The sequence below is a fragment of the Scardinius erythrophthalmus genome (assembly GCF_964197995.2).
Source record: "Scardinius erythrophthalmus genome assembly, chromosome: 9".
Classification (NCBI taxonomy): Eukaryota; Metazoa; Chordata; class Actinopteri; order Cypriniformes; family Leuciscidae; genus Scardinius; species Scardinius erythrophthalmus.
In genome coordinates, this window is record NC_138229.1 from 22,596,739 (window position 1) to 22,621,189 (window position 24,451).

General features: G+C 39.1%; 1 protein-coding gene across 6 annotated transcripts in view; it reads left to right on the plus strand.

Moving 5' to 3' along the window:
• tgfbr1a (transforming growth factor, beta receptor 1 a) overlaps positions 1–24,451 on the plus strand; it is a 58,926-nt gene that overhangs the window by 30,560 nt on the left and 3,915 nt on the right. For 2 of the 6 annotated variants that reach the window (XM_081374334.1, XM_081374335.1), the window contains exons 3-9: positions 214–459; positions 1,099–1,329; positions 2,246–2,413; positions 3,824–3,980; positions 19,804–19,928; positions 20,483–20,613; positions 20,741–20,945. In XM_081374334.1, coding sequence (XP_081230460.1) covers positions 214–459; positions 1,099–1,329; positions 2,246–2,413; positions 3,824–3,980; positions 19,804–19,928; positions 20,483–20,613; positions 20,741–20,779 — 1,097 coding nt within the window. In that variant the 3' untranslated portion in view covers positions 20,780–20,945. Of the gene's footprint in view, positions 1–213; positions 460–1,098; positions 1,330–2,245; positions 2,414–3,823; positions 3,981–6,817; positions 7,607–19,803; positions 19,929–20,482; positions 20,614–20,692; positions 20,946–24,451 lie in introns of those variants that run through there. The other 4 variants (XM_081374331.1, XM_081374333.1, XM_081374332.1 and 1 more) reach the window with 3 other exon arrangements.

Sequence of the window (24,451 nt, forward strand, 5' to 3'; positions counted from 1 at the left end):
TATATACCTTCTAAGTTGATGGTACTTCTGTTGTAATAAAAACAAAATTATGATCTGATCGGTTTAATGTTGTACATGTTTATTTTTAGTGGGATTTAAGACCGATTGGGGGGCCCTGGAAGTTTGCTGAGGTCCACATGTGGGCCCCAGTCCCCTGATTGGGAACCACTGCTTTACAGCCTAAAACATGTGCTTTGCTGCTTCCTCTTTCAGAGTTACTGATACCTGATACTGAACCCCAGTCTCTGAGTCCTGTAGCCTTGGCCGCAGTGATTGCCGTCCCCATCTGCGTGCTGAGCTTCATGCTGGTGCTTCTCTTCTACATGTGCCATAATCGCTCCATCATCCACCATCGTGTGCCAAGTGAGGAAGACCCCACTATGAACCACCCGTTCCTCGCTAACGGCACCACGCTAAAGGACCTCATTTATGACATGACCACTTCTGGATCAGGCTCAGGTTTTTTACATACTATTATTATCACATTATTGTGTGCCTTTCTTCTTTCTAAGAATCCAGCTGTACCGTTTTTTTAATGCCACTTAATATGCAAAGATTCAATTAAAATCATTACATTCCCCTTCATTTTTATGTATTTACAGAATTTTTTTCCTGTATTGCCCATTATAAGCCCCAAAGTACGCTCAAGCCAATGTCATTTCCATAACTTTGTTTTCAAAGCCCCTTGGGAGCAATTGAAGATGTGTAAATTGACAGTTTAATGCTTTCCGTGAGTTATGAGCCTCACTTGTAGGCTTGTAGGCTTTATCTTTAGTCTAGGATTTTAGTCCCGAAGCTGCACTTGCTGGTTTCGTTGGCAGTGTCTCAGATAGAATATTTGTTTTTAGTGCCTGCATGACTATGAAATCATGACAGACAGTCTTCCTCAAGGGTTCAAGGTTTGACTTGTTTACATGGCTCTATTATCTCCTGCTGGCAGATGCCGTAACTACACTGTTTTGAGGGCAAAGAGCATCTTTCTCCATTGACATTAGACGTTGTTGTGTATTCTGAAAAAAAAAAAAAAAATTGTTGTAATAATTTGTAAGCTTGTACAGGTATTTGACTTCCCTGACTACTTTTTCTTGTCTTCTATAGGTTTACCACTGCTAGTGCAAAGGACCATCGCCAGAACCATCATTCTCCAGGAGAGCATAGGGAAGGGGCGATTTGGAGAGGTGTGGAGGGGCCGCTGGCGTGGAGAAGAGGTGGCAGTGAAGATCTTCTCCTCAAGAGAGGAGCGCTCTTGGTTCCGTGAGGCGGAGATTTACCAGACTGTCATGCTTCGTCATGAGAACATCCTGGGCTTTATTGCTGCAGACAACAAAGGTCATACAACACTGAAAGCACTTCAGTTGCATTAAGTTTTATTGTGCTGTACATTATTTGCTCTCTAGCAAGTGCGTTTAGGAAGGTAATACTTCACATTTCTGTTTGTGGTGTTATTGGTCAATTCTATTATATTTACAGTGTTTTACAGTCAGGGATCTCAAAGGATATCAGGGAATTTTAAAAGTTTCCCAAAAAATCATGGGAAAATTTCTGTACCAAATAGATTTTTTTTTTCCTATTATTATTATTTTAGGTTATTTTTTAAGGAATGTTCTAGTTCTGCTCTGCTCGAAAATATTTTATCAACTAGATATTACTCTTTGTGAATTTCAGTGTAGAGTAAAACTTCTGATGGAATCCGGCTTGTCCCGTAGATGGTCTGCTTGCGCACTTTAACCCCGTGCACGAGCAGATCCGTTTGCTCTCTGGAGACACGTTCAGTTTTTCCGCTTGCAAATTCCGCCATGTAAGTAGCAATCCGCCATGGCGCGAGCACAACTGGCTTTTAAAGGGAATGGAAGATCAGACTCTGACTGTTTTTTTTTTGCACGTTATGCCCAAAACACACCCATTACTCATTAATAGAATAGGGCCATGCCATAGGGCCTTTTAGACCATGCGCTGGGCGCGCTGACCATTTTTTCTGTCGTTAAACTAGCAAAAGTGCAAATTAGTGATTTAATTTGTTAATTTTATTTAATCGATTGACTGCACTAATTATATAATTTACATGCATCAGACATCAGCTGCTCTACTATGTAGATTTTGCCGTTGGATTCGTCCATGAAAAATATGCAGGAATGATCTCAAACCACTCAACCAACATTCAGCAAAAAGTGTTTTGAGCTGCCAGATATTGATGTATTTAGAAGTTGAAAGCATTGAGGGGTTCTGCTCTCTCTTCTTATCTCAGATAACGGCACGTGGACTCAGCTGTGGCTGGTTTCTGATTACCATGAGCATGGCTCCTTGTTTGACTACCTGAACAGGTACACGGTCACAGTGGAGGGCATGATCAAGCTGTCTCTCTCCGCTGCCAGCGGTCTCGCTCATCTGCATATGGAGATTGTGGGGACTCAGGGTAAGTCACAATACAGAAGTCACTTTTCTTTGATACTTTCTGAAGCACAGACATTTTTACATGAACATGCAAACATTTTCATATAAATATGCTGCTTTAGGCTGTCCACTTTGTTTCCTCGAATCAAATTTGTGATATTTTATATACAGTAATATAATGTGACACGACAGGAGCAGAAACAAAGTGTATGACTGAGGCTGTGTTCACACTTGTAGTTCGGTTCTTTTGGTCTGGACCAAAAAAGAAAATGATACATTTAGTCCTGGTTCACTTAAGCGTTCACACTGTCTTTTTTTTTTTTTTTTTACCAAACCTTAAGATACAAAAAAAAACAGCTTTCATTATGTATGTGTATAACAATGCTGTGTGCTAGGCTAAATATAATGGCATTTTTACCTGTTGAGAACTCATGAAGAGCTTATAAAATGTGTAAAGGAGTCAAAACAGTAGCAGGAATTCCTCCGTCACATACACAATCGAAGATCTGCTGAAAAGAGACGATGTTGTTTCTGATGCCTGTACAGAACCATAATGGGCATCATAACTTTTATGACGAGAAGAACCAGGTATGCTTGAGCATTCTGTTCTTTTTTAGGTTCTCTTGTGGGGTCTGCTTCCAAACAAACTTTGGTGCAGTTAAACAGAAATATGAATGCAACACGGACTATCTTGTTTGGTGCGCACCAGGGTATGGATGGCAGCGGTTACACTTACTCAAATGAACCGTATTAAAGCCCAAAGTACACTTCGTTTTTATGGGTATGTTAGGGTCCATTTACAGTGTGCGTGATGCAAATTTCGTCACCAGAATAGTATGCATACTGCCTGATTTTTGTAACCATGCATACTTTGTATGCTCAGATCGATCACACATGTGCATTGAATTTGTTTAGCACTAATCAGTTGTTCCACAAGGTGTCAACACTGACCAGGGCCATTGTTTCATAGTAGAAAACATAACTAAAGAGACGTAACAACAAAATACCAGAGACTGCAACAGCAACAGATGTCTGCATTGACAAGCACTTGTGTGAGGGGGTTACAAGATAGCCGCAACTTTATTTTAACAGAATACAAAGACATTTCTATCGGTCGTAACTTCTGGAGAAAAATAGTGCAGACACTGGACAAAGATGAAAGTTTCAAGAGTGCATCTGTCGACCACCTGCGTTCGTGCACACTATCAAATGGAGTTTAATTTGAAAAGCTACGTGTACGCGTACTGTACGCATAAAAAAAACTAAGTATACTTTGGGCTTAACAAAGTTGCACCAGAGTTCATTTTAATCGAACCAAACCTGCACAGTGTGAACACACCCTAAATGTCCTGCCGTTTAAGTAAAAGACTCAATTAAATACAAGAGAATAGTAATAGAGTAAATGCTGTACTATGTCTTGTCCAATCCTCAGGTAAGCCCGCTATTGCCCATCGTGATCTTAAATCCAAAAACATTTTAGTGAAGAAGAATGGTTCCTGCTGCATCGCTGACCTTGGATTGGCTGTGCGCCACGACTCAGCCACAGACACAATTGACATTGCACCCAACCACAGAGTGGGCACTAAAAGGTCAGTAATTCATCACTCTGCACCATTCACAGCGACATATGTCTAGATCCAGCTAACAGACTCGCGCTCTACCACAGTGTTTGCATGAGCTGAGGGCTTTGTGTGCCTGTGAATATTAGTAATATTATAATATTACAATGATTCAAGCTTATGCAAGAGTGAAATGTGAGTAATTTCATAAGATAGCACTTTGCGGCTGTTTGTTGCAATTCAGTGACGTTGTCAATTTCACACCTACTTTCGTGTCTACTCTGTATTGTCCTGTGAAGTAGAGGGTAAAATAATAGCAATACTTTTATTTTGTAATTATTTTTTGGGGGAAAAATAAACAAAACTGCTTTGCTGTAACATTTGAGACACAACTAGAGATAAAGTAGTGCAGTAAGAGATTGTGCATGTGTAAATTACCTGCGTCTGTGCATTGTCTCTCTACTAATAGTGAAGCTGCTAGATTAATTACTTCAAAAACAGCAATGTGACCGTCTCATTGCTGAGAAATTTAATGTTATAAAGTAGGGATTTCCCGATACCACTTTTTCACTTCCGATACCGATGACGCAGCTTTGGCTATTTGCCGAAACCGATATCAATCCGATATTTTTATTTTATTCTTGAACTAATACTAATAATGATAAAATATATGGAAGCACTTTGCTCAATTAGCCACATAAAAACATCTAACTCAAATGGAGAACAAATACTTCTCCAGTATATAGTCCACAACAACAGTTGATAATGAAAGACTGCCACCCTTTATTAAAAAGACCTTGATATATGTTTGGTAATCGTACCTGAATGAATTTAAAATTAATTTGCTATAATTCAGATCAATATATTTGTGTCCTTAAAATTTTAATTAACTTTATTATCATCTGAATTATAAATAATTTATTTCTGTATAAAATAATATTACCATTAAAAACACATTTGATTTTCTTTTTTAATCAATGTAGAATGTGTAACTTAAAAATGAACAGATTAGTGCTCTGTTTGAGGACAAGAAAACCAATGCAATGTGTGAGTTGGTAATCATCACGTTGTGGGGACAAAATGTCCCCACAAGGATGGCAATATCCAAAATCCTTGTTCGTGTGGGGACATTTTTTGGTCCCCATGAGGAAAACGGCTTATAAATCAAAAAAGTGATGTTTTTTCGAAAATGTGAAATTGCAGAAAGTTTTCTGTGATGGGTAGGTTTAGGGATAGGGTTAGTGTAAGGGAATAGAATATACAGTTTGTACAGTATAAAAATCATTATGTCTATGGAAAGTCCCCATAAAAAATGAAAACACTACGTGTGTGTGTGTGTGTGTGTGTGTGTGTGTGTGTGTGTGTGTGTGTGTGTGTGTGTGTGTGTGTGTGTGTGTGTGTGTGATTTTGGTTAGGTAACAGTTGTAGGTTACAGTTGGACGAGTTTACAGTTTGACAAAAGCACAATGTTGTGTTTTACACAAATATAAGTAAGCTTAACACTTTGCAGTTTTAATGATGTCCTGTATGAACAAAATGACGGAGTATGTTTTTATGTTTCCACTGTTCGATTGCACCCATGCCTCTCTCTCTCTGACACACACACACACACACACACACACACACACACACACACACACACATTCCAGCATTGCAATCTTGACATCGCAGCCTGTTCATTATGCTGCGTTCACACCAAACGTGAATAGAGCGTCAATTTTGCGTCTATCGCGTCTAGTTCGATGCTTGAACATTTTGAATCCATTCGCACGTCCAAAGCGAATAGGACGCGCGTATAAAGCGAGCGTTTGTGGCGAAATAGACGTGCGTTAAGAGCTAAGGCGGGGCTACAGATTAGGTGTCCCTAAAGAACCTGCATATGTCTATGCGCCTATCTAACAGTAGTTCCGCATTATATTAATTAATGTGCACGCGAGTTTTATTTATTTTTATACCGTGTATTCTCCGTGTAAATCCACGCACCTAACCGTGACGCACGTACCGCTTCGGTTCAATATGAATACATATATCGTTCCACCCCTAATAGGTATCGGATCATATTTTTTCTCCCCTCCGATATCCAATCTAGCGTTCTGGGCCAGTATCGGCACGATACCGATGATGTGGATCGGATCGGGACATCCCTAATATAAAGCTAATTTAATACATCATAATTTAGCACGGGACAGCGTTGACATCAAGTTTCTGTGGTCTTGAATGATTCTGCATTACGTTGTTTTATTGCACTCCTTCCAGTCAATCAGAATCGAGTATTCAGACCATGGTATAAGAATTAATCATTTGTGATAGCTGCCGTATCAGGAGCCAATGAGCTCGCTGCTCAACCTTGCAATACTTGGGTAGCATTTGCCTTAGCAGTGCAGCGCACTTTCAGAAGCCCTCCACCCCACCTTCCCCCAGCTCTACCTGTATTGATCTGCTACAAGTAATTCATGTACGCTAAGTCATTGTACAGCAGCAGAATGTCTTACTTGCTCAAAGCAGCGTGTCGTGTATGTATTGGCAGTAGCAAGTCCTGTAGCAGCAGCAGCGTAGCAGATCTATTTCACCATGACCAAACATACAACATTGTCATACCCATTACCATGCCAATCACTGCCGAGAGCTGTCGTGACAGAACTCGGATTTATGCCACAGTAGGGAAGAAACAACTAATGCCATTTCAGGCCATCTTTTAACATTTCTTAAAAATTGTATTGGAAGTTTTTTTTAATACCATATGATACCAGCATGAATACAAAGAGTACATTTCTAAGAATTCAGCATTGTTGTAAACAAAACATGTACAAATAAAGACTTTTATTTGTTGTTGACCCATCATTCCTTGATGCTAAACTGTCATGCAGGCTTCTCTTGACATACCCTGTTGGGAGTGGGACCTCACTCCTCGGGCACCCTGACAGTCCTGAAGTCTTGAGTTGATGTAGAGGACACTCAGAGGGTGAGATGTGTGTTGTGAAGGACAATGCTGCAGGGACGCCACTCGCCCTGTTGTCATCGCAGGAGTGTGTCACATCTAATCTACAGCGAGAGGCTCTCAGCTGTGCGCCCATTCGCTTCTGTGCCCCCTGGACACCATTTGCACACACACTTCCCTAGACTACTCCCGGGTGTAACAGGCTGTGACATCCACTTACTGACACTCAAGTATTCAGTATACAGTATATCGTCTCCTGCTGTGATCATAACTGAATGTGACTTTTGAGTGTCAAGGTGCTTCCTCACAGCCTTCTTATCCCCCTTGCGTTCACTTGAGTGACGTTGTCTCAGTTTCTAAAGGAAAACCATGTTTTAGGCCACTATGCAACCCACAAGACAGCTGCACCTTTAAAGCTCCATCTTTAACACATGACAGAGCAATCCTACCTCAGCAACTGTTGCTGTCTTCCATATTATTGGAATTAGGAATTTATATAGAATTTTGCATAAATTACAAAAAAATTGTCACATTTTTACAGACCAAAATTGTTAAATTTGCTGCGGATTTTCTCAAAAAAATGTTGGTGATATTTGCAGCATTGTTGATTTTCAGTGAAAACCCACCAATAATCGTTGATATTTAGGGCCCGAGCACCAATGGTGTAAGGACACTCTTTGAATTGCTCTGTTTATGTATTAAAGGTGATATATCATGCAAATCTGACTTTTTCCGTGTTTAAGTGCTATAAGCGGTCCCTGTGCATCTACCAACCCAGAAAACGTGAAGTGACAACACAGTAACTTTGTTTTGGTAAGCCTTTCTCTGCAAGCATGTCAAAAATAAGCCAATCATATTTCGCTCTCCTTCTTATAGGAAGGAGATCTTATTATAATTTTACTGCCACTTAATCTGCACGTTTCCACTCACGGCGACCCCATTTGGTTTACAACAGTGTAACAGTTTTAACGCAATGGCAAAGTTTCGAGCAAAACATGCAAACTGTTCTGTCGTTGGCTGCACAGACGAGCACAGAAGACTATTTAGAGTCCAGCCTCAGATGAGACGAGAGCTGTGGATTAATTTTACTTTCAACGGAAATCCCACAGAAACAGATGAATCAATGGAACTCCACAACAACTACATAAATGTATCCTCTAACCATTCAGAAACGTCCAGGTGCAGTCTAAAAGTGGCAACCTCTTCCTGAGTCTCCCTGTAAGGCTGCACTCCGCTACTGGTTATTTCTGAGATTTTGTATGAGTGAGATTATTCGCATGTTTTATCGTATCCGAAGCGCGTGTAAAGAATCGGCCGTCTTCTGAACAGAGGCGGGGAGCAACAGCTCATTTGCATTTAAAGGGACACACACAAAAGCGTTTTTGCTCACACCCAAAAAGGGGTAAATTTGCCGAGCTATAATAAATTATCTGGGGGATATTTTGAGCTGAAATTTCACAGACACATTCTGGGGACACCATAGATTTATATTACATCTTGTGAAAAGGGTTCAAAATATAAATTTAATATAATTAGTATTAGTGACCGTTAGAGTAGTTACCTGTAAATGTTTTGCTTAATTTCTGAAAACAACTGTGGTCCTAGCAAATATGAACATCAATAACCCCACATTATATTCAGTATTTATATATATATGTATAAGTATAAAAACCCAACCCTATATATATATATATATATATATATATATATATATATATATATATATATATATATATATATATATATATATATATATATATATATATATATATATATATATATTGGGTTGGGTTTTTATACATTAACCCATCTGCTGGGTTGTTTTTAATCAGTGCTGGGTCAAACAACCCCCATGCTACAGGTTATAAATTTTAGATAATAATAATAATAATAATAAAATATTAATAACAATAACACTACTGTTTATTGATTCAATTAAAAGTGTTTATTCCAGGAAATTAATATAATCATAAATACATTCATGTTAAAAAAAAACAGTTAGACATCTGCAACATAAACGGAGGCCCACAAAAATCATTTGTGCTAAAATGTCGGTATGTTAAAAGATTATAAAATGGTAAGATTCTCAAAATTCAAAACTCTAAAATAGCCTATAGCTAAAGATTCTCTTCACAAAGAATACAATAAAAAACACACAAGTACATACATTGCAATTCACTTAAATAAGCAATAATTTAGTCCTGTGCAGCAAAAATGGGAGGCACATAAAAACGGGGAAGGGTTTTGCTTCTCTCTGCCTTTCCAGGTAAAGCACCATGTTGGTTCCAGACTAAATGAGGGAAAGACAATATTAGACACAGATAATTATTTAAAAGTGTGTCTTAGGTTTTCAAAAGAGCAGTCTTAAATTAGTGAAATACCGTCTTAAATTAAAGAATTAGTTCACCCCAAAATATAAATTTCCTAATCATTTACTCACCCCAATGCCATCCAAGATATCCATGTCTTTCTTTCTTCAGTGGAAAATAAATTACATTTTTTTTGAGGAAAACCTTTCAGTATTTTTCTACACAAAATGGACTTCAATGGCAACCAACTATTCCAACAAATGTCAGTCTCAATGCAGCTTCAGAGTCTCTACACAATCCCAGTTGAGAAATAAGGGTCTTATCTAGCAAAACGATCGGTCATTTTAAAAAAATAAAATAAAAAATTATATACTATTAAACCACAAATGGCCGATGTTTCACTAGATAAGACCCTTATTTCTCGACTGGGATTGTGTAGAGACTCTGAAGCTGCATTGAGACGGACATTTGAACCTTCTTTGAACGTTGGGATAGTTGGTTGTCATTAAAGTCCATTCTGTGTAGAATAATCCTGAAATGTTTTCCTCAAAAAAATGTATTTCTCTTCCACTGAAGAAAGAAAGACATGGATATCTTGGAAGATAGTGGGGTGAGTAAATTATTAGGAAATTTTCATTTTGGGGTGAACTAATCCTTTAAAGAGTTTTGAGAAAATGAAATGCGTGTCAGATCCAAACAGCAATAACCATAAACGATTAAAACGATTTATTGTGCAGCCCTACAAACAGGTGTAAAGAAATGAGCCTGCTCTTTTTGTCCCCTGTTGTTTTACTTACCGGTTGTACATCAATGAATGAGGTTTTTGCCTCTTGAATAGTTGGCCGAAAGGTTTTGTGGCCAATCTTGTACACAGGCAGGGGAAGAATGACAGGCAGGATTGTAAGTGCTAGTATGCCTTTGGAATCTAAGAATAGAAAAATGGCAAATTAGAACTTGTTCGTTCATCAGCTTTTAAATTAACCCTTAGGCTGCATTAGGGACATTTTTGTCCTTTTCATTTTTATTTCTTTGACCATTTTGGCTGTTTTAATGCCAATGGTATGTAATTTGGCAAAGTTGTGACTTTTTGCATAAATTTACAAATTTTGAAAAAAAAATATATATATATGTATAACACACACGGTGTAGAACAAATAGCACCATTCAGTACCATGAGGGACAAAAATGTCCCATTGACACCCATTAAAACATCGTTTAAATCATGATTTATGTTGAAACATTCTTTCATTTTGAAGCAAAGGCATTATATTTGCATTATATAGTGTATTTTACCAGATGACGTCACTACATGTGTATTCCCTATAGGGGGAAATGCACGCTATTTTCCTGGTTTCCTCTATAGGGGCACTTGACTGTGCATGAAGGATTTGAATGGTTCAAAGATCTTAAAATTATGTTTCCGAGTATGTGTGGATGTCTGAGAGCGATGTGTGTCTGCGTTGACAAAAATTGTGTGTGTGTGTGTAGGGCCGTAATGCATGGTGTTTAGGCGAGTGACAAAAATCACAATATCCTGAAAGCCATGTTTTACTCTCTCTCTCTGTGTGTGTGTGTGTGTGTGTGTGTGTGTGTGTGTGTATGTGTGTGTGAGCGCGCGCGCACGAGAGAGAGAAAGCGCTTCTCACGGCATTGTTTTCTTTCGGTTTGATTCATGCGTAATTTACGCACAGACATGAACCTTTGACACGGCTTTGTTTTTTAGCAGTCTATGTTTCAAAGGTAGCTAATAATTTCTCACATAGGACAACGTAGGCACAAGCACAGCCATGCAGTCAGTCCTTAGACATAACAACTTTCATCTTGCGGCAACACAAAGATCTATCTGCGAGGGATCCAAAACAAAGTCTACCTTTGTTTTGCAATAGTCTAAGTGAGAAATCGGTGTTTATACAAGTGCGGTCACCAAAACTGGAATTTAAAGGGTTAAAATCCTGAAATTAAATAAATATGTGGTATGTATGATGAGGACTGATGCTGGTTAAAATATTGAACTCAGTCAAAGTGGAAAAAAAATAATAATATATAATAGTTTTATGGCAGTGTTTAGAGTGGACATTTTTGTCCCTTAATGCACTGAATGGGTTTTTTTATTTTAATCTGATGTAGCACAAAAAATAAAAATGCACCAAAAATTTTTTTGCTGCTAATCTTTTACATATTCAAGACTGTGATAATCCAAAGCCAAGGTTTTCAATTTGCATTTACTATATGGAAAATAATTACATTTTTGTGTTTTTTCCTCTTATAAAAATTAAGGGGACCGTCACCAAAACTGGAATTTAAAGGGTTAAAATCCTGAAATTAAATAAATATGTGGTATGTATGATGAGGACTGATGCTGGTTAAAATATTGAACTCAGTCAAAGTGGAAAAAAATAATAATATATAATAGTTTTATGGCAGTGTTTAGAGTGGACATTTTTGTCCCTTAACGCACTCAACGGTGTCAAATATATAATGCAGCCCAAGGGTTAAGCAAAGTGCATTTCTAACTAAGGTCAACTTAGAATGAGTGAAATTAGCTTAAATATGTAACCATTAAATATGTACTCTGGTAATCTGAAAACATTTAGTGTTATTAAAGGTATAGTTCACCTTAAAATGCAAATTTACTCACCCTCATGTAAAATTTACTCGCCTCATTTACTCACCCTCACGTTGTTCCAAACCTGTACAAGTTTCTTTCTTCTGCTGAACACAAAAAGATTTTTTAAAGAATGTTTACGAAATAAAGCAATTAACGCAGCACTTTTTTTCTTTTTTTTTTTTTTTTGCCTCGTTTTAATGACTTTCTGTTGTGGCTGTTATTGCGAGTGTACCAAACGTCTCAGGTTACGACTGTAACCTATGTTCCCTGAGAACAGGGAACGAGACACTACGTCAGAATGACGCTATGGGGAACGCCTCAGGCGTGACAGGTGTCTGAAATCAAATATCAACTCACGTCAATCATGTTGACCGGCGACAGCCCGTGAATCATCAGCTTGATTGATTAACGCGCGACCTGGATGTATAAAGGGGAGCCTTGCACACAAGACAACATCCTATCGTCTGAAGGGACTGTTGCAGGCAGGCCCCGAGGCATGGCAGAAAGACGTAGTGTATCGTTCCCTGTTCTCAGGGAACATAGGTTACAGTCGTAACCTGAGATGTTCCCTTTCGAAAGGGAACTCTACACTACGTCAGAATGACGCTATGGGGAACGATATACCAACGCCACCATGCTAAGGGGAGTGCATGCCCTCAGGTCACACTGGGCTGTCAGTGACAGCATTCCCTACGGTCATAGCCCAAGCTAAAGGATACCAAGAAAAACATCCACAGATTTAAAGGAAGGTCTACCTGGGCCAGCTCAAAGGCCTAGGACCACAATTCAAAAACTAGAAAGGGTCCCTTCTAGGGAATGTGGCTAGGGGACCCGAGGGAACCCCAGCCAGTCACTATTCAGGGGAACGTGCCACCTGAAATGCCACCAGGCAGGCCTGACCTGGTGTCACTACATAAGACACTAAAGTCTGGCCACTTCCTGTCTGTCCGAAGACAGAGCCTCTGGACACTTGCCTTTGGAAGGCATCCAACCCGAGGGACTGCGAAGCAGGCAGTGAACCACTCAGCCCGGATCTCAGAGACGGGACATCCTGGAGAGTATGACTCAGCATAGTGCTTTACGACCCTTGCCAGCGAGGGGAGTTTCTCTACTCGATCCATGGATCTACCCAGTGTTTGTGTTTCAAAACACTGAGGAGGCCTGTGAGGGCCTAAAGGGAGCTCACCTCCAGGAAGGCCTGGTAGGACCTCTAACCTGGCGACCACAAAATGTTATATGGAGAGGAAGCCTACTACTGTACATATACTAACACATAACTAGCTTGCTATTTGCATGAAGGCCTCTGCAGGATGACTCTGAAAGTAGAGGAAGCCTGAAACATGCAATATGCATATGGAGGCCTCAGCAGTACGACTCTCAAATGGAGAGGAAGCCTACAACATATACTGACAAAAGCTAGCTTGCTACTTGCATGAAGGCCTCTGCAGGATGACTCTGAAAGTAGAGGAAGCCTGAAACATGCAATATGTATATGGAGGCCTCTGCAGTACGACTCTCAAATGGAGAGGAAGCCTACAACATATACTGACAAAAGCTAGCTTGCTACTTGCATGAAGGCCTCTGCAGGATGACTCTGAAAGTAGAGGAAGCCTGAAACATGCAATATGTATATGGAGGCCTCTGCAGTACGACTCTCAAATGGAGAGGAAGCCTACAACATATACTGACAAAAGCTAGCTTGCTACTTGCATGAAGGCCTCTGCAGGATGACTCTGAAAGTAGAGGAAGCCTGAAACATGCAATATGCATATGGAGGCCTCTGCAGTACGACTCTCAAATGGAGAGGAAGCCTACAACATATACTGACAAAAGCTAGCTTGCTATTTGCATGAAGGCCTCTGCAGGATGACTCTGAAAGTAGAGGAAGCCTGAAACATGCAATATGTATATGGAGGCCTCTGCAGTACGACTCTCAAATGGAGAGGAAGCCTACAACATATACTGACAAAAGCTAGCTTGCTACTTGCATGAAGGCCTCTGCAGGATGACTCTGAAAGTAGAGGAAGCCTGAAACATGCAATATGTATATGGAGGCCTCTGCAGTACGACTCTCATATGGAGAGGAAGCCTACTACATAACCAACATAAAAACTAGCTTGCTATTAGCATGAAGGCCTCTGCAGGATGACTCTGAAAGTAGAGGAAGCCTGAAACATGCAATATGTATATGGAGGCCTCTGCAGTACGACTCTCATATGGAGAGAAAGCCTACTACATAAACCAACATAAAAGCTAGCTTGCTATTAGCATGAAGGCCTCTGCAGGATGACTCTGAAAGTAGAGGAAGCCTGAAACATGCAATATGTATATGGAGACCTCAGCAGTACGACTCTCATATGGAGAGGAAGCCTAACACATATATCTAGCAATAAGCATACGCAATACAGTAAGTATATGGAGGCCTCAGCAGTACGACTCTCATATGGAGAGGAAGCCTAACACATATAACTAGCAATAAGCATACGCAATACAGTAATTATATGGAGGCCTCAGCAGTACGACTCTCATATTGAGAGGAAGCCTACTACATAAACTAACACAAAAGCTAGGCTGCTATTAGCATGAAGGCCTCTGCAGGATGACTCTGAAAGTAGAGGAAGCCTGAAACATGCAATATGTATATGGAGACCTCAGCAGTACGACTCTCATATGGAGAGGAAGCCTAACACATATATCTAGCAATAAGCATACGCAATACAGTAAGTATATGGAGGCCTCAGCAGTACGACTCTCATATGGAGAGGAGGCCTAGCACATATATAAGCAATAACTAGCCCGCCTAGGCTCAAAAAATATATGGAGGCCTCAGCAAAACAACCCTCATATGGAGAGGAAGCCTACTACATATACTGACAAAAAAACTAGCTTGCTATTTGCATGAAGGCCTCAACAGGATGACTCTAAAAGTAGAGGAAGCCTGAAACATGCAATATGTATATGGAGGCCTCAGTAGTACAACTCTCACAGGGAGAGGAAGCCTAGCACATATATTGGCAATAACTAGCCCGCCTAGGCTCAATAAGTATATGGAGGCCTCAGCAATACGACCCTCATATGGAGAGGAAGCCTACTACACATACTGTTAAATCATAACCAGGAAGGCCTGGTGAGGCCTGTAACCTGGCAACCGCAGCACCTGGTAACATAGTATGTGGGAGCTCTTAAACCACAGTATGTGAGAGCTCATACTCAGGAAGGCCTAGTGAGGCCTATGACCTGATAACCACAGTATGTGGGAGCTCATTCAACCATAGTATGTGGGTTTATATTCAGGAAGGCCTAGTGAGGCCTATAACCTGATAATCACCTTCCAAGCGCTGTCCGGTTGCAAAAATGGGGACTGTCTGGTCAAGGAGGCCTGTTAAGACCTACTACCTGACCATTGAAAAAATCTCTAGATTTACTTTCTTACCCAAACCATTTTGCCCCAGACTCTTTTTAAACAGGAGACGTGGTCTGAAAAGAAACAGAAATATGTTAATTTCACATTCTACAAAAAGACCAGAACTACACCTGCTCTTTTTGTTCACTGCTCATCATTTTAATTCCTTAATTAAAATGCAGCGAAAAACACTGGATAACACGATCTGGATGATAGGCTGAATTACTAAATATCTAACTTCATACAAGTCAGAAGATATTCCATCATTTTAATTCTTACATAGAATTAAATGCAGCCCTAATCACCAGACAATACTATTTTAACATTTATACGTTCTCGTAGTCTACACACTGCCTCGGCAAGCGCGAGAAACGAGCCGTTAAATATATATGGCTTTCATCCCTCGAGAGAAAAGTCAACAAGTGCGAGGTTGAAACATCCGCGCACGGATTTTTTCCCTTTTTTTATGAACACTGCCAGCACCCTCAGGGACTGACTGAGAACGCCTCGTACCCAAACAGTATTGTTTCACAGATCGCCACAGGGCTCAAATGCTAAACCCTCCTCCCTCAAGAAAAGGGTCCGATCGACAGCGGAGCATCTTAAATAAAAAACGCTCACAGTTTGCACAGGAGGCTCTCTCGAGAGCCTCCCCGTGCTTAAGCGATATTCTCAAAACAGACAAACAGTCCCTGAAGACGAAAAGATGTTGTCTTGTGTGCAAGGCTCCCCTTTATACATCCAGGTCGCGCGTTAATCAATCAAGCTGATGATTCACGGGCTGTCGCCGGTCAACATGATTGACGTGAGTTGATATTTGATTTCAGACACCTGTCACGCCTGAGGCGTTCCCCAGAGTGTCATTCTGACGTAGTGTAGAGTTCCCTTTCGAAAGGGAACCAAGTCACCTTGTCATGATGGAGAAGTACAAGGATGTAGTTTTAGTAGGAATGTTTAAAAAGTTGCCTGATGGCGTGTTTGACAAAACAAAGATGCTGTGTACAATTAGCAAAGCTGAATTCAAATACTATACCAGTTGGTTTTGTATATTAAAATATAAGCCGAATATATGCCGCCCATCCGTGTTCTGCGATCAGGTTTCACGAGCGGGTTTTTTTCCGTTCCGTGTTGTGTGTGTGTCGGGGCGCTGCGGTCTTTGCTCAATGTTCCGCTCCTTGTTTGCGCTGCGCGTTCTGCTCTGTTGTTCACGGCCCAAACGCTCCAATCATGTACCGATCACGCACTGGAAAAGTAAAGTCCGCTCAAATAACGTGAACTTTCTCTGTAGTAGACTTCTGTTTGCAATAGCCCTACTGAGCTGGTAGTCATGCTGGGCAACAATGGTAAAATGACCTGCTCTGATCACATGCTCTGGTAATAATAGCTTTGTAGGACAATATTTTATTTTGATAATTAGTAAAAAAAAAAAATGTTAAAATGATTGTTGATTGATTGTTGAAAAAGAATAATATATTGATATAATGATGTTTAATATTATTTTAATATAGGGCTATTTTCTGTGATTCTAAGTTTAAATATTGATGATTACAAGCTTAGAGGAAATGCAATTAATTGCAATTAATTATAGCAAATTGTGTAATTAATTAGTTAATTTCTTTTTTTCGATTCCCAGCCCTAATATATATATATATATACAGTGCAATGCATAAGTGAATACCCCATGCTAAAGTTGACTAAAAAGAGGAATAAAAAATCATATTTTGGAAATTGAACTTAATGCCTTAATTAAAAAAAATAGGAAAAATCCAACCTTTAAGGACACCAATTTTCTTTGTGAATGAATAATGTATCGTAAATAAATAAAAGTTCTTCCTTAAAATACATGGTGCATAAGTAAGTACACCCCTATGTTAAATTCCCATAGAGGCAGGCAGATTTTTATTTTTAAGTATTTTTTTTTGTTTAAATTTAGGATACTATGCATCCTGATAAAGTTCCCTTGGCCTTTGGAATTAAAATAGCCCCACATCATCACATAGCCTTCACCATACCTAGAGATTGGCCAAGGGAACTTTATCAGGATGCATAGTATCCTAAAAAAAAATAATAAAAAAAAATACTTAAAAATAAAAATCTGCCTGCCTCTATGGGAATTTAACATAGGGGTGTACTCACTTATGCACCATGTATTTTAAGGAAGAACATTTATTTATTTACGATACATTATTCATTCACAAAGAAAATTGGTGTCCTTAAAGGTTGGATTTTTCCTAATTTCCAAAATATGATTTTTTATTCCTCTTTTTAGTCAACTTTAGCATGGGTGTATTCACTTATGCATTGCACTGTATGTGTATATATATATATATATACATATACAGTGAGGAAAATAAGTATTTGAACACCCTGCTATTTTGCAAGTTCTCCCACTTACAAATAATGGAGGGGTCTGAAATTGTCATCGTAGGTGCATGTCCACTGTGAGAGACATAATTTTAAAAAAATCCAGAAATCACAATGTATGATTTTTTAACTATTTATTTGTATGATACAGCTGCAAATAAGTATTTGAACACCTGAGAAAATCAATGTTAATATTTGGTACAGTAGCCTTTGTTTGCAATTACAGAGGTCAAACATTTCCTGTAGTTTTTCACCAGGTTTGCACACACTGCAGGAGGGATTTTGGACCACTCCTCCACACAGATCTTCTCTAGATCAGTCAGGTTTCTGGGCTGTCGCTGAGAAACACGGAGTTTGAGCTCCGTCCAAAGATTTTCTATTGGGTTTAGGTCTGGAGACTGGCTAGGCCACGCCAGAACCTTGATATGCTTCTTACAGAGCCACTCCATGGTTATCCTGGCTGTGTGCTTCGGGTCATTGTCATGTTGGAAGACCCAGCCTCGACCCATCTTCAATGCTCTAACTGAGGGAAGGAGGTTGTTCCCCAAAATCTCGCAATACATGGCCCCGGTCATCCTCTCCTTAATACAGTGCAGTCGCCCTGTCCCATGTGCAGAAAAACACCCCCAAAGCATGATGCTACCACCCCCATGCTTCACAGTAGGGATGGTGTTCTTGGGATGGTACTCATCATTCTTCTTCCTCCAAACACGTTTAGTGGAATTATGACCAAAAAATTCTATTTTGGTCTCATCTGACCACACGACTTTCTCCCATGACTCCTCTGGATCATCCAAATGGTCATTGGCAAACTTAAGGCGGGCCTTGACATGTGCTGGTTTAAGCAGGGGAACCCTCCGTGCCATGCATGATTTCAAACCATGACGTCTTAGTGTATTACCAACAGTAACCTTGGAAACGGTGGTCCCAGCTCTTTTCAGGTCATTGACCAGCTCCTCCCGTGTAGTTCTGGGCTGATTTCTCACCTTTCTTAGGATCATTGAGACCCCACGAGGTGAGATCTTGCATGGAGCCCCAGTCCGAGGGAGATTGACAGTCATGTTTAGCTTCTTCCATTTTCTAATGATTGCTCCAACAGTGGAACTTTTTTTACCAAGCTGCTTGGCAATTTCCCCGTAGCCTTTCCAGCCTTGTGGAGGTGTACAATTTTGTCTCTAGTGTCTTTGTACAGCTCTTTGGTCTTGGCCATGTTAGTAGTTGGATTTTTACTGATTGTATGGGGTGGACAGGTGTCTTTATGCAGCTAACGACCTCAAACAGGTGCATCTAATTTAGGATAATAAATGGAGTGGAGGTGGACATTTTAAAGGCAGACTAACAGGTCTTTGAGGGTCAGAATTCTAGCTGATAGACAGGTGTTCAAATACTTATTTGCAGCTGTATCATACAAATAAATAGTTAAAAAATCCTATATTGTGATTTCTGGATTTTTTTTTTTAGATTATGTCTCTCACAGTGGACATGCACCTACGATGACAATTTCAGACCCCTCCATGATTTCCAAGTGGGAGAACTTGCAAAATCGCAGGGTGTTCAAATTCTTATTTTCCTCACTGTATATATATATATATATATATATATATATATATATATATATATATATATATATATATATATATATATATATATATATATATATATATATAATATCCAAAAAAATTAAGAAATTGTTTGAATTTGCATTCATTCTTGTGAAAATCCTGGAGGGACTGATGTATAATATCATAAGTGCCTATATTTGCTCAAAGGTAAATTACTGTTAATAATCTATGTTAATTAATTTACATATTTGGATAAGTTGGGAACATTTCTGCTCACACTAATAATATTCTCTCATAATTGCTTTAAAATAGTATCTCTATTAATTTGACTGCGATTTCTTTGATTCTGATTCCCATTTTCCACAGCTTTTAATCCTGTTGGATCATGTAGCAATCATGGCCATGCAAGAATAATTGCAAAAATGTTTGGCTATTTCATCAGCACGTTTTACTGTAAATCTTGCTCTTAACAGGAAAAAGTCCCATTCATTCCTGTGGAATGTTCTTTTACTGCTGTGAAAAGGAAAATTCAATTACATCCAAAGCTTGTCAAAATGAACAGCCATAACCAAAGAGGATGAAATGGATGTTTAGATGTGGACAGAGATGTGTGAGGTTGTGTGAATAATGTTACGCTGAGGGACGTCTGTTGACATGTCATGTTTACAGGTATATGGCCCCTGAGGTGCTGGATGACTCCATTAACATGAAGCACTTTGAGTCTTTTAAAAGGGCAGACATCTATGCCTTGGGTCTGGTGTTCTGGGAGATTGCTCGCAGGTGTTCAATTGGAGGTAGGACACTGTGTTTATATTTATTTTCTGTCCTTCCGTTGGATGATAATAAGAGCATTGTTATTACAACATTTACATATATCTTTATATATGTATATTGCAAAAATACAACTTGTTTAGTGAATTATGGTGGGGCCTGAAGTCTGAGACCACTATTTAAAATTATTTTCTTTAATGTTTTTATTTTAAAACAGCACATTGGGAATTATATTATCTGATTACACTGTTGACCCTTCCCTTACACCTTAACCCATCCTTAAACCTTCCCATACCACCAAACCTGTCCCTAACCATACCTGTATCCCACCGCAATAGTAGCAAAAGTAGTTTGTAATACAATTTAACTTATTTTTTGATGTAAGTACATAGTAGTTAAAGACACCTAATATAAAGTGTGACCAATGTATTGTAATGTATTATAATTAATCCCAGATTGGATTCAGACTTTTGGAGCCCACTTACAATATTCTACATACAATAATGTTAGAAATAATAACCTCTTATGGTAACAAGTCATTAAATATGTGCTCTTGTGGGCTAAATTCTCCACTCAGGCATCCATGAGGACTACCAGCTCCCCTACTATGACCTTGTACCATCTGATCCGTCAGTAGAGGATATGAAGCGTGTAGTTTGTGACCAAAAGCTTCGTGCCAACATCCCTAACAGGTGGCAGAGCTGCGAGGTGAGCATTCCTTCAGGTTTTTTTGTAGATAATGCATTCATCCAAAACTGCCCATTTTAATCTTGTTGATCTCCTTTAGATTGCTTTTCCTCTTTCATTTCTTCAATCATTTGTTCTATGCCATCAGCATAAGTGGAGGCACCACTCCTTCCTCACTCTATCTTGATGTGCTTTTTACTGCTGTGAAAGGGAAGATTCAATTGCATTCAATTTGCAATCCTAAAAAGCCTCTAATCTAACTATCCGTCTGCACAGCTATCACAACTTGCCGATGTAAAAGACACATTTGATTACTGTGCTGCCCAATATTAAATGGCTGCTCTCTGATTTTCACACTTTGTAAATGGTTATTTGTGGGAAAGCAGATGCAGAGAACAAGCTTATTAGATCAGGCCTGAACTGACATGCTGTCAGTCTGACAACCAGTCTGGACACTGGTTTTGGTTGAAGATCTGATGACATTCAATCACACCATCTCGGACTACTTAAGTGGAAATATTGGTTTAATTCAGCCATATATGTTTGAACCAGAAACTGATTTAGAAGAAGAGGAGGAGGAACAAATTATACAGGCTCATCTACAAGTCGATGTATGAGAATGATAATGAGTTTTATGTATTGCTCTCTACAACGTTGGACACACAGCGGTAATTGATATGATTAGCATTTGGCTTGACTATATGTTATCAAACATCTAATAATGTTATGCTAATGTTAAAAAAACTATGTTCCCATTTGCCATCTCAGAGTCAGACAGCTGCTTTCTAAAAATCAGCATCCTTAGAAATGCTTTGAACATAGTAAGTCAGTGGAGAAAAGCCCCGCCCCATATGACACCCTAACCTTCGATTCTGATGTGACCCTCAGAGCCTCTCAGAGAACTGATCCACGTAAATTACTTTCACAAAGTTTGTCTGTTTCAAAAGCATAGCGAATTCACAGCGAGTTTATAAAAATTTAACTTTTTTCCTGCATGCACGCACGGGTATGTTTAAATAAAGAGCTGTCTAGACTGTGCTGTTTAATGAAAAGGACGAGAGAAGGCCACAGCAGGCGAGACTAGATGATCATGCATCTCTGCTTTAAGGGCCTACAATGAAAACATATCAAACCCGACTGTTGTTAAATGGTGAGTTTTCAGAAGCAGCTAAATGCTATGAGTTCTTTCACGTCTTAGCTTTACATTGATTTCTTTATATGACCTTTCTTAATGCAAGTCATGAATGTAGGTCATGAAAATGACGAGGGAGTCATTCATTCCTTAAATAGGAGCCAAATTACCTTTTTATTTGACAAAGTAAAGAATTTCTTGATAAAGATGGTTGTCAAAAGCGCTTTGGTTGATTTAGTTTATAACTTCTTTAACCTAATAGTTTTTTTTTCTAGTTTTATTTATTTAACTCCATTCTGACAGGGTCCCCGCTGATCCTTAAAAAGTCTTAAAAGGTCTTAAATTCGATTTTTTTTATTTAAGGCCATAAAAAGTCTTATTTTTACTTATGAAAGGTCTTAAATTTTAGATGGCACTTTGACTTAGACTTATCTAAATGCTTTCGAAATTAAAACTATCTAATTAGCGTAGGCCTACGTATAATTTTTTTAATTCTATCTTTTTGGATTTGCTTGTTCACGTGACAATTCGCGTCACTTACGGCAGCATATTAGCCTACGTCGGTCTCCTGCACGCGAGAGGAGAAAACGAGTAAAGCTACGTTCACACTACACGCGACCAAGCGACGCGATACCATTCATTTTCAATGGGGAGCGGGCGACTTCCGGTGACACGCGCGGTCGCGACCGTTGGCGACTGGATGGGGCGTGTCTGGCGACGTGACAAAGTTGAGAAATGTTTAACTTTATGCAAATGAAGAGCGACTTTCGCGAGCGACAACCAATAGGAGTGAAGTCAGTGGAGCCGTCACTCTTCAGTGCAGCGTCTGACCGAGGCAAGATGAATGAGAAGTTTATTTTAGCAGTCAGAAACTGTCCAATAATTTATGATATGTCTCTGTGTACATACAGTAGTGCTCGTCGTGCTGACTCTGAGGCCGAATGGTTTCGTGAACTCAGAAAGACCAGTATTTGCCCATTTTCTGCAGTTAAATAGCCGCGATAGCACAGGGCACTTGCTGTTTCTCATTCATCTTTAATATTATGCATTTTATGTACTGATCCCATTTATATTTAGACTTTTCCTTCCAAAATGTTAGCTTGTAGCGGCAAGAAAACAGATTTGTTGTCTACAACACGTAACATCCGTGAATGTCACTCACAAACATTACCTAGGCAACCAGAAGTGAGAACGCCCACTAACGACCTCATCGCCAGCCACTGGCGACATGCAGCGATAAAGTCGCTTGTAGTGTGAACGGGGCTTAAATGTCAGTTCAATTGTAAGTTCAGTCTTTATGTGCTTAGGAGTGTGCGATATTGTCTATGAACTATGATGATATTGTAATCATTGTTTTAACTATGTACGAGGCACTGCGAGTGCGAGCGGACATCGCGCCTGTCTCTCATGCTTGCTTTCACTGCGTGATGTGTCAGTTATAGATGTCCCCAAATGAGTTTTTGTCTTATATTTATATCATATTATGTTGTTATATTAGAATATCACATTAGCAAGAGTGCCGTTTTCCTGTGCACAATTGCAAATGTGCTATTTATTTAATACAACAGTTAAATTAACAATAAAGTTAACATTGTGAGTTACTTTTTGGACACAATATTGTCAATTTTCACTTTATATCGGCGACAAGAATTTCATAATGAAGCCGTAGTCCAACAGCCAGAGATGATTATTTTTTTGTTTTTTTGTTTTTTTTTACACTGAAATCCTTATTTTGAACGAATCATTTTAACGATTCAATGAACAATCACTTGTTTTTCTGAATGAATCGGCCGTTTGAACAAATCGGTTGAATAAATGACTCCAACTCGCTTATTAAGACAGTGACTTTACTTTACTTGCCGCCACCTACTGGTGGTTTTAGTTTCATATTTAAAGTCCACATGAAATCAAAATTGACCATATTTACTTTGTTTGCCTAAATTGATCTTTTGTGGTGAACAATTCATCCATGCAAGTCAATCCACACAAAAAAATGTTTTGGCTTCGTAATCTTTAAACAAAATCTGAAAATGCCCCTCCCCTCTGCATTGGAGGGCCTTCTCTGATGACGTAGGTTTGAGGAATTGGTTTGGGCAACGCTTAACCACTCCCCTCAAACCGTTAGTCTGTTATGAGCAGAGATGGAGAGGAGGAGCGCTGCCTGCCCTCTGTTCAATATTCCGTTTCACTGGGAAATACGTAACTACACTGGAGAAAAGTCGTTTGCAACTTCCGGTTCACGCAGACTTTAAAGTATCCTTTAATTAAAACATTAAAATTATAAATCATTTCATATTTAAATATTGAATAGCTTTATTAATGCAGTTGTAATTGAAGTGTAAATATAGTAGGCTTATGCCAGTTTTGATGCTGCTTCTGTGTCATCTCTGCACTGCAAGGATGGATTTTAATTTAATGATTTAATTTGACATTGGTACTGTGTTATTTTAATATATTTTAATTTGAATGTTAGAATTTGACATAAAAGGTGATGCATACCTCTAAATACGTTTAGAAACAATGTCCATATATAGGTGAAAATGCCCCTGGAAATCAATTTTTAAGGTGGCAAATATTGCCCCTTAATAAAAATGTTAATTTCGGTCACTACTGTGAACTGACCACTGCATAGAATATAAAAAATATGAATATCTTCGTGAGTCTGCTGTCAACAACAGGCCTAAACCAGCCAGGGTACCAGTACAAAAACACAACCAGTAAAATATC